The following is a 23,668-nucleotide window of genomic DNA, read 5'->3' as shown; positions in this document are numbered from 1 at the left end:
CTCTGTGATATCACTGCGCCTGCTGTGGCCATGTTACGGCGGCAAACGTCCTTGATTATTACGTCCGGAATGACAGTACAGTTTCTAGTCATACGAGCCTAGAAAACGGCAACTTTCCATTTTCCGCCGGTCTTTGTGCATGATATAACTACGGAAGAGTCAAGTTTTAAATAGGAAAAATGTCAAAACTTAGGTTATTTTTAAACGCAATGCTACTGGTCTAACCAGATTCAATGATCTATGCTAAGCTATGCTAAAGATGCTATCCCCAGAACCGGAGATCGGCTGAATGGATTCAAAAACAGTAAAACTCAACTTATCAGAAGAATGAGACTATTTCTCAAAAAAAGTAATGTGTTCCTGTAAACATTCACTATTATGCAAATGTTTGTATGACATTTTATGAAATTAAGACTTTTTAATTCAGCAAGGGTGCATTACAATGATCAAAAGTGACAACAAAGATATTCATATTAAAACGTTCACATTTTTTTAATTATCATAAAACCCTGAAAAAAGTTTTTAACAGTATTTTTAATCAAGTAAATTCATTTTGGTGAGCTTAAAATATTTTTATTGCCAAGTCTGACAAATCCTTTGTAGAATATATTTATTTTAAAAAGAGGGCTCATAAAACTTTAATTTAGTTACTTTTTTTTAATTTAGTACTGCCTTGATGAAGCTATCTGACTTGAATATCCCGTTACTGAAGACAAATCTATAAATCCAAGAAACTTACCTTCCAAACACCGTGTGTTTCCTGTCCAGGTATGTGCATGAACGAAATGTTATGAAGCTGAAAGTAAACAGAAAACAAACATTTTAATAAGTGCAATTTCATACTTGCATTATAATTGCCTTTCATGAGCTCAACAGCAGTGGCAACAAAAAAATTGTGTTGAGGTTTCAGGTCAGTTTAGGCTTTGTTTCCTCTTATTTGTTATTGCTGGTTAAAGAGGGATAAATAAGTACAAAACCAACCAGAATTCAGTATGCAAATATTATGGCATCGTAGTTACTGGTTAGATTTAAAGTGCATGTCAAAGGTCAAACAGAATTTTAAATTTTATGCTAAAGAGGTTTATAAATACCCAAAGCAGACATTCGGTTAAAGTGAGGTACGATATAAAGTTAGTTAAGAATCTCGGGCTGAATTAATTGCAGAAGTTTAATACTTCAGAGGTTTAAAACTCTAAACAGAGTGTTTGATATTAATCCAGTCGCTGCAATGAGCAGATGAAACATTTACTCACAACTGGGATTTATTTGTGTTGGGTCCCGAGTTAGCCATGCTCAGAATACCACGACCCGTGTGAGACAGATTGGGCCTGAACTCGTCCTTGAACGGCTTCCCCCAGTAAGACTCTCCTCCTAATGCACACAATGACAGGAACACGAGGGGGGAAATATGGATATTATACACAACAGGGAGCATGTGCACGAGATTAAGAGTAACACATCATGACACTTGGCCAATAACAACCCTTCTGTATGCAGCAGCATCACATCTGTAGAACAAAAGCAGTGGTCCAGCACAACATCAAAACATAACTACATTTACACAAACAGAAGTTCCAATAAAGTCCCATAAGCCTGATTACTTAAAAAAAAAAAGTAACATGCTTCTTAAAAATCCACACAATTCAGGGATGAATTCATGTCCATAGCACAAACGGTTTTTTACCTTCCTATTCACAAAAGAAAAGTAAAGGCATCACCTTGACTACAGATATATTAGGCAGTTTAAATGTATTAATATTAAATATAAATATTTCATGGGCATCAAAGCAGCACATTACAATGATATCTGAAAAATAATGTGACTTGATTAATGATGCTGAAAATTCATTTTGCAACATAAACAACATTAAAACATAATAATAATAAAAATCCAGCTATGTTAAAATATAATATTTTAATATATTGCCATTTTCACTGTATTTTTTTAATCAAATAAATGCAGCCTTGAGGAAAAAAAAATGTACAAATATATACACATATATATACATATATATACACATATATATATATACATATACACACATATATATATACATATACACATATATATATATACATATACACATATATATATATATATATATATATATATATATATATATATATATATATATAAATTATATTTTTATAATTCTAATATATAATTACATTTTTTTTAAACACTTGTTTATTTATTTTTAGACCACACTTAGTCAGACTACTGCATTATACACTAACATACTACTTAATTCTTTTCAGATTTTACAATGGAATATTAAAGCAGTTCAACTGAACCTGACCCAGATTGTCTTTTTGAATCACTTCAAATCATTTATAGAATTACTAACCCAGTGCCCCATGCACAGGCACCCTGTGTCGTCTTCTGCCACCATAAACAAACACCTCATGCCAAAGGCCTCCAAATCAGGCACACTAATTAACGCTTCATCACGCTCAATCAAAAGCTCTGCTGGATGCAGCTCTCTCAGCGAGCGATCGCATGTGTGTGTGTGCAGAGACTGACATGAGACTGCAAGATTAGGAACATTTTTCCACGACTCAGACGGTGTTCTCAGACACCTGCACCGATTGAATTCACACAGTCATGTGAGTTTGAAAATCTTTTGTACTTCTTCATGAGCAGGAGCAGGAGCATATGATTCTAGCTGTAGCAGAATGGCATTAAGGCACGCCAATCTGCCTTCTCATAAACATTCCCCAGGTGACATTTCTGCATAATTTATGACCTTGCTGACATTTCCTACCCCATGCCACTGACTTGATTAAAAAGGATGAGAAGGAAAAAAAGGATGAAAAACTACCGGACAGAATACCAAGGGTGCCATGTTTTAAAAACAACAGTAAGAAAAAGTGATTTGTTAAAAAAAAAAAAAAGTTTTAATTTGTAGCACTTCATCTTCAAATACAAGCATCTGTAGAGTGCTGTCTATTATAACATCAATTGTTCACCAATGCATCCTTTACCCTGAATGGGTGCCGTCTGAAAAAATAAATAATCCCCAAATCCATCATTATATAGTGACAAAATAGTCAGAAATGGTTATTAAAAAATCTGAAATACTCAGATCCGCAGTTGCATATTTCTCTCCTGATTTAGACAAGGTGAATGTTCACTGGGAAAATATATTATGGACTTATTTATTAAAGTTAAAATGTCTAAAATGTCATCATGAGATGATTAACTGATTGGCTGAAGTGGCTTGAATTACTTTTGAAATTATTGGCATGTTTTTATGAGCTATTTGGACTGACGGCACCCATTCACTGCTGAGCATCCAATGGTAAGCAAGTGATGAATTGCTACATTTATTTGGAATCAGATGTGAATAGCAGTAATTATATTACATTTTAATTTTAACACTAAACATTAGTGTTACTTAAAAAAAAGGCAACAAAATAAATCAATTAATCGCACAAAATAAAAAATATCATGGAGACTAATTAAAACTTACTGCAGATGGAAATACGCAATTATGCCTAATCTGACAAATTCATTCATGTAAAAACCCAATCATATGATAGCCTTAAATTTAACAGCAACAACTAAACACTTTATGGAGTTGGTGACTACTACAAAAGTAACTGGAACTTTTTTAGGTTTAAAACATTAAATGTAATGATCTTTTCCTTCTTTCCTTTATTTATACATTCTACCATACACACACACATACACACATTCATGTACGGGTATATCTAAAAATGTCTGTGCATGTCGGCATGAGTTGTGATGTTTTCTGCTGCACTGAGAGCATACCGCTGTGCAAGAAGCCTTCATTTAATTTTGTAGACGAATCCTGCAGAATCATAATCACTGCACATTCATTCAGACCCTAACAGCGCACCATTATTACAGAAAGCTCAGTCTCTTCAAAGGAACATTGTGTGATTTGTCACACTCATGACTTCTTGTTAAAGCGTCCGCAACGCATTTTGATAATTTGGTTAATATTATCTATTTTTCTACTAAATGGAGGCAAAACAAGACGGCTGAACACATGATCAAAGCTTTCGAAAAAAGCTTGAATAAGCTAGGTTATTATGCTTGGTATAACGTCAACATTAATGTAAGGGATAATCAACGGCAATGGATAATCAATTTTAAATTTCGTAATCAATTTGGTTCTTAGCCTCCACACCGTGCATTTAAAATCCTTTAATGCGTGGCTAGCCATTAATTATCCCTTTCATATCTTTTAATGGTTCATATTAAAGAGATAGTTCACAGTAGGGATGCTCCGAGAAGAACATCCATGATTTGGAAATATTTTGCAGCAGATACCATAGATGTATAGAACGGCCCAAGAAACATCATAAACAACAAAAAACGTAGTTTTTAAGTTTTCTGATGCAGTTTAAATAAACAGTGCCTGACAAACCCCATCCCCATTCAGTCAGTATCTGCGGTCAGATCAGATAGTAATGTAAATATTCAGTTTTTATTTCATAATTTACGAAAATAAGTCTCACTTCAGAAAAGCCAACTATCCTGTCCTGCCAGATGTAACAGTGTTCGTAGCGCGCACGTGGCACCACACTTTATCACTTCACTAAAGTGTACCAATAAATCACATAAATGGTACTGCGTTGTTTGCTGGGAAAGATTTGCATGAAGGTATGATATTCATTCTTTTTTGGAGCAGCTTCCATGTTTCATTAACAGTTCATGTTAGTATTGTACCATAACTGTTGTCTCCATAAACCAAAAATACCGTGTTGTTTTAACTGTGTCATTTTGTAGGTTTTAGTGACCGTGGTGGCTCAAACCAGCTTAATAACAAAAGGGCAGGACGCATTGACACTAAACTGATTACAACATACCATAACTACAAATTAACGTGTTCATTTTCTGTGTGCACTGTTTATATCGGCCAATACAGAATCCCAAGCTATCGGGATCAGTATTAGAAGCAAAAATAGCGGATTAAAGCATCCCTAGTTTACAGAAAAAGATCTAGCAATTTTACTCACTCTGAACTGCAAATATTAGTAAAGTAGTGCTTGTTCCTCTGCAAATACTGTGCAAGTCATATGAAAATTTTGTATGAAGAAAATTTTGTATGTATGTTGTTTTTTATAACGTCTAGATGAGGCGGTTCAACTCAAGAACCAAAGCTGTCCAATTAGTGAATGAATCACTCAGGATTCAACTGGACATAAATGTTTTTTTTAGTACAAATTAAATTAATATCGTAGTTTTTTTATTATTTTGAATTACATTAGTATATTTTTTTATTTTTATTTTAACTTGCTAATTTTTGTAATTTGGTTAATCGGTTGTTTTTTTTTTTATTAGATTTTTTTTAAACAACATGTCTATACAGTTTCTAATTTTTAGTTTATTTCATTTTAGTCATTTCGGTACTATTTTATATTTTAGGTAACTAGATGAAATACAATTAAATTTAAGTAGCTTTTTTCATTTATTTTATAAGTAATTTTTGAAGGTTTAAAATTTTCTAAATTAACAGATTTTTTGGAGAAGATCCCACCGAGTTAATTCTCAAATCACTAGGATTAATTTTCAGTGAATAATTAGAAATTCTGTTCACCGCGTCACCGCTATCAAACGACTTCACACAAGTCATTTAACTAATTTTAGCATGTTTTTTGTCTTTTTAAAAGCTTAACAGCCCCGGTCCATACTAATCTATCACACATTTGTCTATTGTGTTCTAAAGGAGAAGCCATAGAGATATGAAACGACAAGATTAAATGGTGACAAAATAACGTTTCCGTATTTTGGTGCGAATTATTCCTCTAAGAAAGGCACGTGCTCTACACTATTGTACAAGTATAATCAATAGAATTGATTTGTATCATTGTTGCCATTCATGTATATACAAAAGTATCGCTGAGGTTTGAGGACACTGCAAAGTCTTCCCTAAAATCTGAGAAGTCATTCACACTCCGTCCCACTCAAGTGACTAAGAGCACACTTTTGATACAAAATCTCACCCTCTTATTTGCATCTATTTTGGGTCAAATGCAATAACCTTGCCTCAATGTGCGTATGATAATATATGCGTGAGAATGACTGGAAGATAGAAGTTGCTTCTGACCTTCAAGACTAATACTAACCACTTTAAAAATCACTCTCTGTTTAGGACAGATCTTTCGGTCTACTTCTTTCTCCTCTTGCTTTCAGTCCTTCTTTTTTACACAAGGGTCTCAGGTGAGGCTGGTGCATTTTTTATAGGACTGAATTTTAGATACATGGGAATAGAGTGCACTAACTCTTTACCCTTTCTGTTTGTCAGTTCTCGGTAACACTCATGACCGCAGAAAAACATCCCTCGCAAATGTGTGTAAAAAAAGCCATTCAATTTGACGTTCTGACGAAAGCGTAGGCCATATTGTCTAGACAGCTAAGGAAAGACTGAGAAAGTAATATGAAACTCATCTGTCCAACTGAATATGAAGAATTTGTTAGAGCAATTTTAATTAAAGGCTAAACTTTCTGTAATTGCTTCCACTTGAAAAACCATGGTAATTTTAAGGAGAATCAAAAAAATGTGCATGAGTCATCCAACTGTCTTAGACTTGTAACTAAAACCACGTATTTAATATATTTTGTACTTTGGTCAGGGTAGATGGCATATTTGATTTAATGTGAAGTGATTGAAAACTCTGCTTGAAAAAGATCTCGTTAAACATCACCATTTGAAGGATCCTGAAGAAACCAAGGAGGACCGTGTTGTAACATATGACGTGAATATTAGAACACAAAGTACAAAGCGTTTTGCACAAAATAAATAATTGGTTAGCGGCCAAATGCTGAATCACAATCATGGAAACATTTGGACTCGCACCCAAACAAGAGAGCCCATGAATTTGATTCAATCTATACATGGCTTTGTGTTCTGTTGTGTGCTACGTCAAACAGAGACAGCACTGTTAGCCGAACCTTTTACTTTCAGTAAATGTCAGTCTTCACAACAAATGATTGAACAAATTTAACATTACTCACACTCTCTCTTATATCTACACTTGACCATCTAATACGAACACTATTTTATTTCCATTCCAATCTACTTGTTTTCTTTTTTTAATACTGTATTTGTAAAAGGCCTGACTGTTTAACAATAGCATTTTCTCTTCTATTTTAAATTTTTTGCATCTTCAGAAAAAAACTCACACTAGCACTTTACTACTTTTTAGTCTATATATATATATATATATATATATATATATATATATATATATATATATATATATATATATATATATATATATATATATATATATATATATTCTGTGACTTATTTATTTGTACACACATTTTAGTTAAATCGTGACCAATTTGTACTAATTCATTCCATAATTGTAATTTAACAAGGGAGCAAATTCATAAAAAGATGCCTACAAATAATGGCCAAAAAAACGTGTGAACAAATTATTGCTATCTATGTTTTCCCCATCACGTGCAGGTCTCTGCAGCATACACTGCATTTTACATGCACCGGTAATTCAGTTTCACTTTCCCAGCGTCAATTATTTTGGAATATTGGGAGAAAACAAAAATAGGAGAAAAGAGATGGCCTCTGTCCTGCTTGTGTCCCACAGCCCTCACGAATATCAGAGTGGGACATATTTGTGTGTTGAAATTACACACTAAAGTTCTATTACTTTTCATGTTTGAGGACTTTATATTGTTTGGATCACACAACAGTTACACATCTATGATCAAAATGATAAATGATTCGAAACAAATTTCAAAACGATTACCTGTACCAGTCCCTGTAGGGTCTCCTCCTTGAATCTGAAAATAAAATATAATATTTAAATATGCCACATATTTATCAAAATAAAAAAAAGTGAAGGTATGGCTAGAAATCTATGGGAACTCCAATATCGTGGAAAAAAATCTACACTGCTTCAGTTACATCAACATAATGAAGAAATGTTCTTTTTTTAATGAAAAATTTGTGTACCATGAAATTTCTAATAGAGCGGTGGAATACTGTGCCGTCATAGTATCCTTTCTTACACAGTTTAATAAAGTTTTCTCCAGCCTTAGGGACCTGCAACGAATAAAAAACAAAACAAAACAAGTATCATGAAATGTGATTTATAGAGACTGTTTGTCGTTATGATGACACTTGCATAGCATTCTGCTAAATTGAAGAAGAGGTAAAGCAATTTTTATTTCTTTACAAATATATATCGTTGTTGTGGCTGTTGGACACAGGGGACAATAAAAATCACATAAAGTATCTCAGAACAAGCAATAACTCTCGTTTGAAGATCTTACGACGCTGAAATACGAAAATCTCTTAGAACTATGAAACCATAAACAGTGAAATTACTTATCTTTATTATTTTATTATTAAACAATGTATTTATACATCATGGAAGAATTTACTGCACTGAATAATGTCTGGACATGACGCTTAATACGGACAACGAGCTTCATTATTATTAAAATAATACCACAATGCAAAAAAACCCTTAATAATCCTTTTATTCGCTAAATATATTACATTTCTTGATGAGATTCAACCAAAGGAAATTTAAATCTATCTCCAATTAAATGACTCCAAAACATTCACATTAATGTAACTGCAGCTTGCATCTTTTAATTATTCATAGATACTCCAGGAACTGTGTCTGCTATAACTTCAGATGATGACTTAATTATTTTCCTTAACATATTTACAAGCCCTTCTCTCAAAGCCCTTGTGCGCTACCGAAAGGACCGTTTGTGGGCTATAAAGGTCAATAAACAATTAGGTTTATTATTAATACATCTGGTAGCTTTGAATCCATGGGTCTGCTAAGTCATTCAGGAAGTGAAAGCCTTGTTTATTTAAGATGTCCAAAGCACTGAAAGTTAAAGCAGTTGCTTCCTCTCTCTCTATTTGTAAATGTTTATTTGTTCGTTTCTATGGTGATCAGACAGTCCTCTTTTCAAAAAAAAAAAAAAAAAAACTCTCTGAGTCAATAAACTGATTCTGTGTTCAGGAAAGTCATTGTGTGCCTTACTGGGAGATGGAGAAGCAAATTCCACATTAAACTTTTATAAGTCACCCTGAGATGAGGTCAAGCATGTCAGAATTTAAAAAAGAAACATTGAGATTTCAATGTCACACACTCATGCATGAAACACACACAAAACACCTACAAAAATAAAGTTGTCAAGTAAGATCTCAATCATCTGCTTCATCTAGACCTGACAGTGTTACATAACTGTCCACAATGACATTACAATCTAGATGTCATCGTGTGCTGCAAACTGTAATTCCTAGACAAGAGGACATGTGTTTCTAGACGATAAAAATTGAAATAAAAATGAAAAAAACAAACAAAAAAAAACATTTTGCTTAAAAAAATAAATAAAACAAAAAACTATTTTAGAAGCATTAAATATGAACAGTTTTGCATTTACCTAAAAACTAAAAAAAAAAAATAGCAATATAATAGCTATTGTTTACATACTGTATGTAACTATACACATTTTATTTATTTATATATATATATATATATATATATATATATATATATATATATATATATATATATATATATATATATATAAAAATACATACATACATACACACTTAAATTAATTGTAAAGTACTTACAAAGGCTATGTAGTCATTTTAAAGTCTTTGTAATTACTGTATTTCTAACAATATTACAGCAAAACCTTTTGCTTAACTGTTATGTAAAGCAAAATACTCTAAAAGAGGCTGCATTTAAATTTATTTCTATTTTGTTCTATGGTGAGGTATGAACATGATCTTGACATTTTTCTACTTTGTAAACACTGCACCACAAATAGAATCATCACAAATGCAGGCAAACCACAGGAGAGAGGGAGGAGTGGAGGAGAGGAAGAAAAAAGGCAGAGGGTAATTTTCTTATCAATGTGACCTCTCCTCTTTATCCTGATTTGACAAGCACACGGCCAATGAAAAGACACAAAAATAGCACCTAGTTACCAGGACTATGAAGAGCATGAAATACTGTTTCTGTGTCCATTAGGCAGTGTTTACCTTGGTTCCCAAGTCACACTGACACAAACACACACACACACACACACACACTACTAGAGAACGCATTTTATAGCTGTCTCTGCACACCTGGAATAGAACACAGTGCTTTTGTTGTCACAGAAGCTTTAATTCTAAAATTCAAGGAATTTTCGAACCAAATGAAGTTTTTTTTTTTTATCCTGTGGCCTTGTAAAGGCTGTCCGCTGCTTTTGTGCACCGCATCAATTAAAGACTGAGCCAAATTGCTCACGAAAGTGATAAAACGGTGCTAAAACAATAAATGTGATTTAAGAGCACGGAAACTTATGCATGTAATTAAAAAGTCATGAAAGACAAAGCTCACCGATTTCCCTGCACTGTGTTAAAGTGAAAGATATAAAGGGACCGATGTGCAGCTTTGACCCAGGAGTGAGAGCCTGGCACACTCTCTCACATAAATAAGAACAGGGACCCTGCATCTGCTCGGTCGAGATGAGAGAACTATGGGTAAGTTTTACCGCCAGCGCAAGGCCAGGGCGAACACAATTTTTCCGAGGAAGTGTTTTATGACAGGGATGATTTTACAAGCTCAGTGGGATACAGAGCACATCAAGGAAAAGAAATGAGAAGAGAGAAAATGCATTGGAAAAAGACATTGCTGACATTAACGGCAAAAACTAACACGCAACTGTAACAGAGCGTTCTTGTTTTTTTTCGTCTTGTAGAAAAAACAAGGCAACATAAAAACAAGAAATAAAGGAAATCGAGTGAGTAAATCAATGTAGGTCAGCAGTTGCAGTGTGATTGAGCACTCATGAATTATACATTACGTACAGACAAGACAACCTTTAGACCACTACTCATACTCGCGCACATACAGAGCAAGGACATTAAACATACACAGCTCTGCTGACTCTAGAAATATCTGGGCAGGTCTGTGTTTTCATAAGCTAGCGTGAATTGGAGTCGAGCTGTATAAATGCTGCATGTGAATTCACTGCATCGACCAACAGAAAGCTGCTTGTTTGAAAGCGACCTCTTTGTGAGAGGTGCTTTATGCATTCCTTCAATATTGACGATAAACAACGGACACGTCTGCAGAACTCCTGCTAATTTTATCTCACCTATGAAAAATTTGGTTACAAAATATCAAAAAACTAAAACTGCGGCACATGAAAAAGCGGCATTTAAATGTAAAGTTAGTTTTGAAAAAAGCTCTAGCTACATCTATCTGCAGATGCCACTTACTTTAATGCAATGAAAGTATTAGTTGAGTGTCCAAAAGTGGACCACAGTCAGATCTGGCCTTGATCTGACACTGACAACAAACAAAGTGTCTAACAGAACCAGAAAAATCACATTTAGATAATAACATGATGACAAGAAATGTTTACAACTTAAAGTTTCAATCTGCCAACACGTATACCTGACTGAGGTTTGCGCTGGTGTTCACGTTACCTTATCACAGTGCAACTCCACATTCACGTCTCCTTTGTTTGTGTGCAGGCGGACATAGCCTTTCTTCTTAACATACTGGTATCGAACGGCATCGTCGGAAATAGCATCTGAAATCACAAAATAAATATTTCATTCTTTACATTTATGAATGACTCTGCTTTGGACGGTATTGACAACGTTTTTGTATCATAACAGCCTTATACTGGTCTGAAAGGAAACGAACAGCTATGCAAGACCGATTTGACAGCTGCCAGACGGTTTCCTGAGGTATACTGAAGCCAGATTCACTCTAAATGAGAATAAAATACAAAGCAGCTCTAATACTTGCCAGGAGTTTCAGGTACCGCGATGATGCAATGTTATGAAATGCATTCAACGACTTCCCAGCATAAACAAAAAGGGGAAATGGTGTCATTTGTTGTGTGCATCAGCAGTCATGGTGACATTTACATCTGCACATTTGGCAGATGCATTAACCCAAAGCAACAAAGTGCATTCAAGATTGCATTCAAGGAAGTAAAAGATTGGTTTACCCAAAAAAGTAAATTTGCTTAAAATGCAGTCACCTTAAAATGTTTTAATGTGCAGCTTTTGACTTCACAAGACTTAACTGATGGACTGGACTTTTGTGGATTACTTGGTTTTAATTGTTTTATTGTGATGTTTTAATCAGCTGTTTGGACTTTCATCCAGCACACTCATTCACTGCAGTGGATCCATTGGTGATCAACTGACGTAATGCTAAATTCCTCCAAATCTACATCTTGAATGGCGCAAGTGTGTGGAAATCGTAAGCAGATGTTCATTTTTGGTTCAACTCTTTCTTTAATTAAGCCAATCAGAATCAGTATTGTGCTCAAATATTGAGTAACTTAGAGAAGGAACCCTGAGAAAAGGAAGTTTTGTTTAACACCAACCTTGTCCCATGGACCGCCTGATGCATATTTCACACAAAAGTGGAAAGAGCTGCCTAAAACCGTCGGTTAACTGATTTGTTTGGCATGACTAAATAGGGAAGCATTTCATTTACCTGCTTCATGGGTGGTGGCCGGAGCCATAGCTGTAGATGTGAAGGAGGCAGATACTCTTCCAGTAGAATAGTGAGCCTGGAGGGAAAGACACAGACAGTCTACAGATAAGGCTCTTCAGATAACACAAAATAAGCTCTAACACCCACATCCAAAACAACTAAATGATCTTCACAAGCATGACATCACAGAGACACCTCCTAATGTGTCTATCACACTTAAAAATAGTGTTTTACCAGCCATACATTGTGAAAACAGACAGGTGGATATGTTTTATTGATTCCTATGGGACAATTCAGGTGTTTGGATGTGTCTGTGTGCAGATGTTTCTTCTAACAGGTCTTAAACCGATAGTAAACAAAATAGGCTTTTCTTTACATTAATTTAAATATTCAATGGAATTCATCTATAGCAACAAACTACTATTCAAAGATTTAGGGCCGGTAAGACTTTCAGTTTTTTTTTTTTTTTTTTACATGTCTGGTCCCACTTTATATTAGTTGGCCTTAACTACTATTCTGGTCACATTTTACTGCAAAACACTTTTGCTGCTATTGAGGGTGGGATACAGGTAAGATTTGGGACAGGTTTGGCGGTATGGGGAGGATTAATAGTGAGTTTGTTTGTAAGGGATGGGTCGACAGTGTAATTATAAATGTAAATACAGAAATTAGTTTCAGATGCATTTACGTGCTGGTATTTTTTATAATGTATGTACAATGTAAAAATGAGTATGTGCACAATAACAGCAATATATTAAATAATTCAAATGTAATTACATAGTAGTTAAGGTCACATAATATGAAGTGGGACCACATGTCTCTTCACCAAGGCTGTATTTGAATTTAAATAAGTATATTTTATGAATACATAAGTCAAATTTAGGTTTTCCTTTAAGTAGACAAACAATACAGAAAAAGTAATGCAACTCTGTTTGAATTTAAATCTATCACTAATAAAAATTGCTATTTATTGATTGCTATTTTGGGAGGGGTTTATAATGGACAGTTATTTTTGGTATATTATAGTTATCTTAGTATAGTGTAGAAATAGCAAGCAAATTCAGTAGGAGAGTGGGCCTGGATGCCAGTCTATTTCAGCGTCACAATGCCACTCCAGCACAGCTAGGGCTGAAATAGACTGACATTCATGCTAAAAGTCGAGCCAATTACATTCAATGCCTGCACTGTGAATAGGCTGAGCAAGCAAAGCTAATATAGCTGAAAGCACGGGGGCAGACACACTTCAACCTGGGCTAAAAGAAGACTTGAGACACAGCCAGAGATGCACTTAAAACCCATCGCAGAGTAAGTATGGAGAAAAGAAAAAAAAGTGAGCAATTGGTGTGTTCATTTTAGATCATTAAAACAAAAATGCTGTGACTTTCAGAAGAAATTGTGATTCTTGCTGTGAGTGTATGTGGTCGGTTGAGGATCCTGCGAGGCATTTTCTTCTGCTCCAGTTGCTGCGTGATGGTGGTAGAGTCTGAGAGGCAAATCACCTCATAATGCACAGACACTTGAAGATACACGCACACACAGACACAGCGAGATACCTTACTGTGACCCAAACAGCACTGCACAGAACTGCTTTATCTGGCACCTATTACTACACTACTGAAGGTCTGAGGTTTTAATGGCTTTTAATGTTTCTGAGAGAAGTCTCCTACACTCATAAAGGCTTTATTTAATTGTTAAAAAAAAAAAAACAGTTCTCAAAATTTGTTCTATATGCTAAATATTTTTGGCACTGTGTTGAGTCACCATTTGACATCCAATTTAAAATCTAGACTGTGAAGCACAACCAGTTCAAAACGGTATTAGAGTCTGCGCGTCTCATGATCTATAACCACTTCAAAAAGATGACAGACAGAACAGAAAAAAGGAATCGATGAAGACAAAGAGGAGAAAGAAGTCTCTGCCACCGCCTACAGCTAGAAAAGCAATATCTTAAAACACTCACGGCATTGAGCTTGTCTGTTTTTTTGGTTTCTGGCTCTTTCATAGTGGAGGCCAACAGCTCATCTCCTTTATAGTCCCTGTAGAGCTCTGCTAGCGTTTCTCGTGTCTCCAGGTTTGTGCTTTTCAGATGGTATGATGGGTCCTGCTTGGCTTTCTCCTCATCTTTAGGGGATAAAAAAAAAGGTGCTCATAAAAGCGACATCTTCACAGAGTAACACAACAGTCACAAAAACTTAGTTAGCTATAATGCATATTTCAAAATGCTGTTATTTTGAAATATCTATTCCATTTACATTCGTCGGCCATTTTTTGCCCCAAAGTGACAAACGAAATAAAAAGAAAAAATGAAAACCAACAAAAGATGTTGGTTTAAGATGTATAAAGAATATCATTATGCATTACATGGGATTCAGAAGCTTTTTCGAGATGCTGAATTTCCACAATCTTGAGATCTGCTGTAGCAGGCAGTGTTGAGCTGCTGTCAGTAATATGGATCTCTCTAGCTTATTTAAGACTGGCAGGTCAGTGACTACAGTCTACGGTGACATACACATGCAGCCATCTTGCATTCCTGTCATGATGGTTATTTTTATGGTTATTTGAGTATGCCATGTTCAGGCCTTCCACTGAATTCATGTCATTTGGCAAACAGACGTCTTTCAGGAATCCATTACGCACAGTGAATTCTCAGCGGATTGCTTGGAGCTCTACCTCGTTAACTGGTTAATTTCCCAAAATCATCACAGATGGGCTAATGCAAGTAATATGACTACATAATAAAACTTAAGGAATGGAGACAGTAATGTGAAAATAGCACACCTGAGCCTGGAGCTAAATGATTCAACTCTCACAGGTAAAGTCTAACTGATAGGCAGGGCATGATGGGAAAATAGAAGCCATGCAATCAGTGCTTACATTTAATCGATACTATAAAATACTTATTTATATTAAATACTTTAATAAACAATTTATAAATCCAATCATTCCATTTTTATTTAGGATTTTTGCAATCTCATGTAACATGGTATGCATAACCGTATGCTCTTATCTGTAAACTGATAATCAGTGTTTCCTTGTAGCATTATTTATTTACTTCTAAATATATGACAGTATATATATAATTGCATAATTGTTTTATAACATTCAGTATTTCACTATTTATTTGTTGCAATACATTCCTATTGTTTTAAAATGTTTCATTTTGTTGTTAAAATCATTTTAGTATTTATTTTAAGTTTTAGTTTAAGTTTTAGTAATTTTTATGTACTGTTGACCTTTATTAGTGTTAGTTTTTTTAAATATTTTTATTTGGTTTCATTTATATTATTTCCATTTTGATGTTAATCATTTTTGCATTTCAGTGTATATTTTCAATTAAGGTTTTCATTTAATTATAATTTTATTTCAGATTTAAAAAAATATATATATTTCTTAAAACTTTACAATAAAGTGTCACGCGTTAATTTATTAACTTACATGAATGAAGAATGATCAACTAATTAAAGTTTTTATTAATCTTTATTCTTGTTCACGTTAATTCATAGTGCATTAAGTAATGTTAACAAAGACAATATGTGATTTTAATAATGCATTAATAAATGCTGAAATGAACATTAACTAAAATGAATAACTGCTGTAGAGTTGTTAAATCTTAGTTCATGTTATCTAATGTAGTTAAAGTGTTGTGAATAATTTTAGTCAACAATTAGACAATGGTGCAAACTAAATTTGCTTGTACCAACCTCGCACACCAAGTTTGTACCGCACTGAAAACACTGAACTCACCAGGATCGAGGAGTTTCATATTGTTTTTCACATGGAAGAAGTTGGAGACATTGAATTTATCCAGATTTGTGGGATCCTGTGATATAAAAGGACAAAACTAGATGTTATGAGAGACAACCCATGCAGGGATCATTATGTAAAAACAAATCAAATATGTACTCATCACAGGACCGCAGAATTGTTTTAAAACAGCATGTATCGTATTTTCCCATAAATAGAAAGACAAGCAAACACTCTCTAATGAATTTGTTTTGGCAGAGTTTTATCAGTTTAGTGGAAATGTTGCTGGCTGGACAGTTTGAGGGCTCGCCTGCTGCAACACACTCACACACAAACAAAAGAGTTCAGGACCTTCTCATCTCTCTCTCTCTCCTCCACACTTTGAGTGACCCACCGTAGTATCCGTTCCAAATAGGTCAGACAGTGAAACTGTACCACAGCCACTTTCAGTCTTGCTATTTCAGCTAAACTCCCACTCAACCAGCTCTCTCTTTTTTTAAATATCCCCCCCATCAATCCTTTAAAACTCCCCCAGCTTTCCCACCCAACACGGCACCCAAAATAACCTCTGTATCTGTCTGGAAACCCCGCCGCCCGTCACCTCCCCGACCTGCCCTTCCTCGAGCTCCAGGGATAGACACGTCCAAAGCTCCCACTCCGAGCCACACGGCCTAATCTCACCCTAAAATAACTCCCAAGCCCATTTCTATTTCTCCAAACACACCCCATAACACCCGTTGACTTTCTCCCTGACCCAAAAAAAAAACATGCAAGGACAGCATGGCTTGGCTTGCTTTCTATGAATACAGGACACTGCAGATCACATGCGCACACACACACACGCATTCACACACACACACGCATTCACACACGCATTCACACACACACACACACACACACACAGAGAGAGAGAGAGAAAACACAGATTCAACTTACAGTGTCTTTTACAATCCCTTTTTTTTCTTGTGTGGAAGACACATCATAGACTTCTGTACTTACATAAGTGCTGTCATATTATACTTTTAACAGATTCTGTATTCCCATATCATTGTATAAAAACGTAATGCAAGCTTCTGTTCAAGGTTTAGGATGATTTTAAAATGTTTTCGAAAGTCTTGTAGGCTCTCCAAAGCTGCATTTATGTGATCAAAAATACATTAAAACAGTCATAACAAAAAATTGTAGTAGAAATACTAATCACATAAAAAATAAGGTTTTTAGTTTAAATAATACATGCATGTTTGTATAATAAATATACAGTATTTGAACAGATCTGTGTGACCTGCTACACAGATCCTGACATTCTAGCACCATGCGCAGATTTGTATATAGAAAAGTGACCGTGGTTACATAAGATCTTTTAAACACTCAAAACGGATTTACAGCAAAGCTTAACACGACTTTAGACAGTTGGCACATGCTGCTGTACCGTTTGATCCCATCTACTCATAAACACGCTGCGTTTGATTCATAAACCGTGCTTTATTTGTCAGTCTTCATTGTAAGCAACAAATCAAAATATTAATTTAAAAATACAAACCATATGTCAACAATGCGACTTTTAAAACTCCTAATGAAATGACCGTGGGATCAGAGTTGTTATATTTAACTAAATCAGATACTATTAAGGTTGTTTGCAGTACTCAAATTAAGGAAAAATAAAAAAATCTAAAGACTTAAATTGAATTAAGTATAAATCCTATACTTAGGAACTCCGCTGTACGTGATACAGAGTAATGCAAGCACACCGAAATGAGATGCCAGTTTGTTTAATAAAAAACGAGGTATTGACCTGTTTAATAGGAAAGGAGACTTTGAATGACTTCTGATGTAATCTGGCGCTATCGAGAAAATGAAATTAATTTGACCTTTCGGGCCACACTCCTAAAATAATGGCAGGGGGAAAACACTTAAATTATTTCCTCTCTGTCTATCAAAGGTAAGAATCAACCCGACTGTCCATCTCTCTCGACAGCTGTACATTCAACCTGACATTTCATAACACTGTAAGCCAACGCACGGCTTTTGACACGCAGCCATATACAAACTGACCGGGCCAACTGTTGTCTGAAAGGTGTTGCTTGATTCTAACTTCTTGCGTTTAGAAAACCTGTACGAAATCACAGCCATGCTGACATAGCACCCTCACTTAATCATGCTCAACAGTCATAAACACACACACTGTCTGTGCCCGTCACCTGTAGTGTGATGAGATCCTGGCGAGTGAACGCTTCATCTGTCAACAGGTCTTTATAAGTCTTTGTCTTGATGTTGAGCTGTTCCACTGCCTAAACAAAACACACATCCAAAGGATATCGACTATTGATGAACATTTATAAAATTTAAAGAAGGTTAACGCATCAATAATGAATTACTGACATCAGCATGATATTAGAAGGGGCATGAACAACTGGATTTTCCTTGCTCTTAAGTTTAGACCTACATTTTCCACCACACATGGAAACTCAAGGATGTGATGTCAACTAAATGAATAGCTCAAATTTCATTATATGGACCCAGAAGACATGCAATATGGTGCATGAGTCATATCGAATGCTTTTATGGTTCAATTTTAGAGGTCAACATTCAGTGGTCACATTCGTTGAATAGAAAAGAATAGCATGAACTTTAAAATTAAAATAATCTCTTTGTGCTCCACGGAAGAAGAAAACTCCCAAAAGGAGGGTTTTATCTTATATATGCATTTAATTGCATATACAAGATAACTATATCTTTAATTGAATTAATTCTTATTTTATTTAAACTACTAAATATACATTTTGAATATTTTTATATAATATTTTATTGTTAATAATAAAAATGACAATAATAAATTAATATGTACTTTTTGGGGTAAACTACTTCTAATAACAAATACAAACTGTTTATTTTTAAACATAAAATGGGTATTTAAAAAGATAATTATGACAGCTTGAAACCTTAAACAACATTATAATTGGAGTTGCTGGAGAAAAAAACAAACTATCTCACATGCAAAGGCCCTTGAAAGATGTAACATGTTTTACCTCATGAGAGAAAACATTTCCTGTGACTTTGTTGGCAACAATGTGGGAGTTGTTTGTGAACACTGTGTAAAGCACAGGACAGTGGTATTTCCCTAAAGTAGAGGAGAGAAAGACAGAATATGCACTCTAGTGGACTTCAATCCATTATCTGTCATTAGCACATACTGTTGTTGATGCAGGCCAGGTAAGAAGATCATGAGCGCGCACACACACACAAACAAACATACTTACCTTCATTGTTTTTGCTGAAGTTAAGCTTGATGAGGGATTTAGCCTCAAGTTTCTACAGAAAGAGAAAGAAACAGGAAGTTAAGGAGACGTGAAGGTGACTATATCTGTCAGACTTTGACTTTCTTGCACACCTACATTTCAAATAGAATGTAATCACACTGTCTTAACGTCTGATTGGGTTTAATTATTAGCATGAATTTGCTGATTCATACGCTGCATGTTTGGGCAAAGACAAAACAAGACACAAACTGAATACCGCTCATTTTAAACACCATTGTGTAATGCTGGGGCTAGAGTGGCTTTAACCATATTAACAAGTACATTTCTGTCTCCAATGACAATTAGACGAGATAAGCAAAGATTTATATGATTGCCTAAAGTGCTACTTAAGTAAAGCATTCATGGTTTAGACTGTCACTAGTGGTTTAAACTTGGTGCCAATACATTTAAACTGACCACGCTGTGATCCAGTGACACACTGATTCAGACTGTGTAAGGTACATCTCTTCATCTCTCAGGATTATTTCTCTTTAAGCTTCTCCCTCCCTGATAAAACCAGTAGTTGGGCATCTGACGACTAGACTTTGCCTTAGACTACAGAACATCTGTGGACCTCCTGATGGATAATGAACACAAAAATGGCAAGGACTGTGAATCTATGAGCTAAAGTAAGGATTTTATCCATTAGAATTTGACTGGTCCATTGGCTTGATAGCAGAGGATAATATTTTTTCCCCATCCACACAGTCTTATGTTAAATCAGCAGAGGAGGTAGAGAAATGCATTATAAACTGATAATGATGAACATTATGCATTTATGAATTTTGCATGGTGAAAAGTCTTTATTACAAAAATAAATTAAATTATGAATGCTTAGATATGCATTTAGTGAAAGAAATCATTTATTAGTTTTTTTAATTGCATAGCAAATTAATTGTACTTTTTTTTTTTACTTTTCATTCATTTATTTTATGCATTAACCTTTACTTTAATTTAGTTTGATTCATTTATATTTTAGCAATATTTTTTTTTTTTACAAACTTCACACTTTACACTTTAAGCTTAGGGGTTTGTGAGTGAATTGCAGGGGGTTTGAGAGTTGACGAAGAGGTAATTATCTATATAATAAAGCGTCAATTTAAATAAAAAACAAGGTTGCACAATAACATTGATTGCACTTAGTGTGGTTTTCAAATTAATGGCAGTGATTCAGTTAAATAACTGCTGTCCTTTGCGCTGTGTGTTTCAAAGTCAAATTAAGCCATAAATATCAGTACTGTAACTCAGCATAAAATAAACTTATTATAATTAATTGCAAGTACTAACAATATATTAAGACAAAAACTTTGATGCCTTGCGATTCATTATTATTATTACTCCAAATGAATGGTTTCCTAAAACAGCACTATGAATGTAATGTGGCACGACCACAACTAAAAAAAAAAAGTCACATCAAAGTCTAGCTACAAAGTCAAAACAATTAATAAATGTCATGCCCTGCAAACACAGAATGACACTTCTGTTATTATATAAGAGTAACAGATCTCTGCAAACACAAATCTGTAAAATAGAATGCATGAAAGTAAGATGTCTGCACATGAGAACAAGTCCAGGCATGCTAAAGGGATCTCTAACACACACACACACACACACACACAGTCTGTGTTTCTCATCAGCCCTAGTCAACTCCGGCATTTATTTTCCTCCTCTCCATCTAGTGAGACAAATCAATCATAAATACTTCAGATAACACACACACACACACTCACACAGTGGCATGTCCAGACATGCTCTTCAGCTATGAAGATGTAAATATGCATTACAGATGGCATGTGCTTGATGGACACTGAATCTGAATTTTCAAGTGAGTAAATACTGGACGCCCTACATCGTGCTCTCTGTAAACATTCACACAGAGCGAAGCGATTATGCATGCAGCGTGCACACAGATCCTATAACTCCTATTCCATAAATTAAGAGCGCAGTGACGTGCGTCCAGTGAACTGATTATGCAGCAATTTACACCCACATCCACTCCTGGCACATTGAGTGCTGCTAGCCACCGTCAGCGGGCCTGTGAAATATCTTCATTATCATCTCAATAATGATTTCTAGATGAGTACAGCAAAAGAGTATTTTCCCTCTAAGCAACGCATTAAGCTTGACTACTCTCCGAAACATAAAATGAAACTCTCAGAGCAAAAAAAAAAATCTACTGTCTATGAAAGGCTTTCTTAACATTTTATTAGCACTTAAATATTTATTTTTCTCTTTTATTTTTATTTGTTTTTAATGACATTTTTTACATTTTACTGTTAATTTTATTTCTTACGCATCTGTTAAGATTATTTTTAAATTCTTTGACATACAATAGAGCATTTCCCTCGCATTAAGCTTGACTATAAAACAAAATTAAACTCTTAAAGCAGAAAATATATACAGTTTAGCAAATATGTAATGAAATTATTATTGTGAAAAGCTTTGGGTTATCTTCAATCTGGGTTTTTTTTTAAACAAAGTATGTTAGGTTTTGAATCATTTTTAGTCCCTGTGTGGCTGCTAGATGGTTAGTTAATACTGTTATTTTAGCATTAAATATATGATATTATAGCATTTAAAACGTTATATAATTTCAGTTTGCTTTTATTATAGAATGTACATCATATATTTTCATTTAAATGTACATGGTAGTTATTTTCATTAGCCTTTTATATTTATATTATATGAATTATGTTTTAAATGTAATATTTATATTATAATTAAAAAAATAATAATAATAAAAAAAGAGACTTTTAATAGGTTTACTCAACCTTGTTACTGGCCCAGGGTAAACAAAAAAAAAAAAAAAAAAAAAAAAAAAAACTAAAAACATTAGAGGCTCAGGTATCTTATTTATTCTAAGTATATGGGATGTTTTTGACCCAGTTTATTATCTGGAAGGTAAAAATATCTTATGTCTCATGATTTAATATCCATATCAGAAACAAGATACAAGTTTATTACTGGGGGTAAGAGGTTTACTAACCCTAAATACAAGTTTACCTTGGAAAAGCACTAAATATGATTAATCTTCTAAAACCTGCAGTGCCCTTTAAATCATGTGTACAAGAGACTCTGCTTTATAGCTCTGGACACTCTGGGATGCAAGCAAGCACACAGATAGCATCATCTGGAGTTGATGATATTGCATTTTACTTTGGATCATCAGTCACGCTCCTGACTTTCCTTCAAATGGAGTCTGCCGCCCTCTAGTGGTTGTATCCATGCAGAATTTTGATCATAAATTGCTTTCAGCTCTAACGATTTTCAAATATATTGGTCAGTGTCAAAAAAATTAAATACCTACTAAAATACTAAACTAATATACCTCTCCAGTTATGGGATTGGTTCCATACTTCTTAATCCATGGCACTATGCTCCTAGAAATATTAAGAAAACAAATGTTAATCTTTTTTTCTTGCATAAACACGGTTAAAAAAAATGTCCTGTTGTAAAAATTAGAATTTAAAAGGTACTTTTATATTGTGATACATTTCAAAATGTTTATTCCTGTTGAAATCAGATAGACTGTTTAATATTTTTTTATATTACTGATAATAGAATGTCAAGAAAAGAGAAAAGAAAGCCGTTTAAATGAAAATGTAAATGACTTTACGGTCATTTTTAAATAATTTTTCTGCAAGGATGAATGAAAAGTATTATTTTCACACCCCTAAACTTTTCGAAGGTAGCGTATGCAATAATAAATATAAGCTACTATAAATAAGCGAATTATTTTTATTCAATCATAAATGCAAATAACAATAATACTCACATTAGATCAAAAACAACGCCTTCCACCGTGCACATGGGATACTCAAAGGGCTGAAGAGACAAACTACGCAAGAGATAAGAGACAAACATTAAATATCATACACATAACATGACAGTAAAGCTGCTGTGTGTCATTTCTGAGCTCCCTAACGGATCTGCAAAGACACTGATTGTTTTCAGATCAATCTCACCATCTTCCACTGAAATGACAGAAAGACTCAATTTTGAGACACTTAAAATCAGCAAAATGATCAGAAAGTCGACATATAAATGACTTACTGATTGTATCTGCATATTAAACTAAAATAGGAGAGGTGTATTTTAACACACTGGCACACAGCAGCTTTAATTCAGGTAACACAAATGCACGC

At 34.4% G+C, this 23,668-nt stretch overlaps 1 protein-coding gene across 1 annotated transcript in view; it reads right to left on the bottom strand.

Moving 5' to 3' along the window:
* Positions 1-23,668, bottom strand: part of ppil2 (peptidylprolyl isomerase (cyclophilin)-like 2) — a 29,320-nt gene that overhangs the window by 4,229 nt on the left and 1,423 nt on the right. The window contains exons 4-16 of the mRNA XM_043239928.1: positions 23,299-23,361; positions 22,852-22,903; positions 19,485-19,536; positions 19,254-19,345; positions 18,426-18,515; positions 16,228-16,303; positions 14,444-14,604; positions 12,484-12,559; positions 11,454-11,560; positions 7,953-8,042; positions 7,747-7,780; positions 1,254-1,371; positions 740-796 (exon numbers count right to left, since the gene is read on the bottom strand). Of these exons, the coding sequence (XP_043095863.1) occupies positions 740-796; positions 1,254-1,371; positions 7,747-7,780; positions 7,953-8,042; positions 11,454-11,560; positions 12,484-12,559; positions 14,444-14,604; positions 16,228-16,303; positions 18,426-18,515; positions 19,254-19,345; positions 19,485-19,536; positions 22,852-22,903; positions 23,299-23,361 (1,068 nt within the window). The remainder of the gene's footprint in view (positions 1-739; positions 797-1,253; positions 1,372-7,746; positions 7,781-7,952; positions 8,043-11,453; positions 11,561-12,483; positions 12,560-14,443; positions 14,605-16,227; positions 16,304-18,425; positions 18,516-19,253; positions 19,346-19,484; positions 19,537-22,851; positions 22,904-23,298; positions 23,362-23,668) is intronic.

This window comes from Puntigrus tetrazona, chromosome 5, assembly GCF_018831695.1.
Source record: "Puntigrus tetrazona isolate hp1 chromosome 5, ASM1883169v1, whole genome shotgun sequence".
NCBI lineage: Eukaryota > Metazoa > Chordata > Actinopteri > Cypriniformes > Cyprinidae > Puntigrus > Puntigrus tetrazona.
This window is presented reverse-complemented; position numbering and strand designations above follow the sequence as displayed.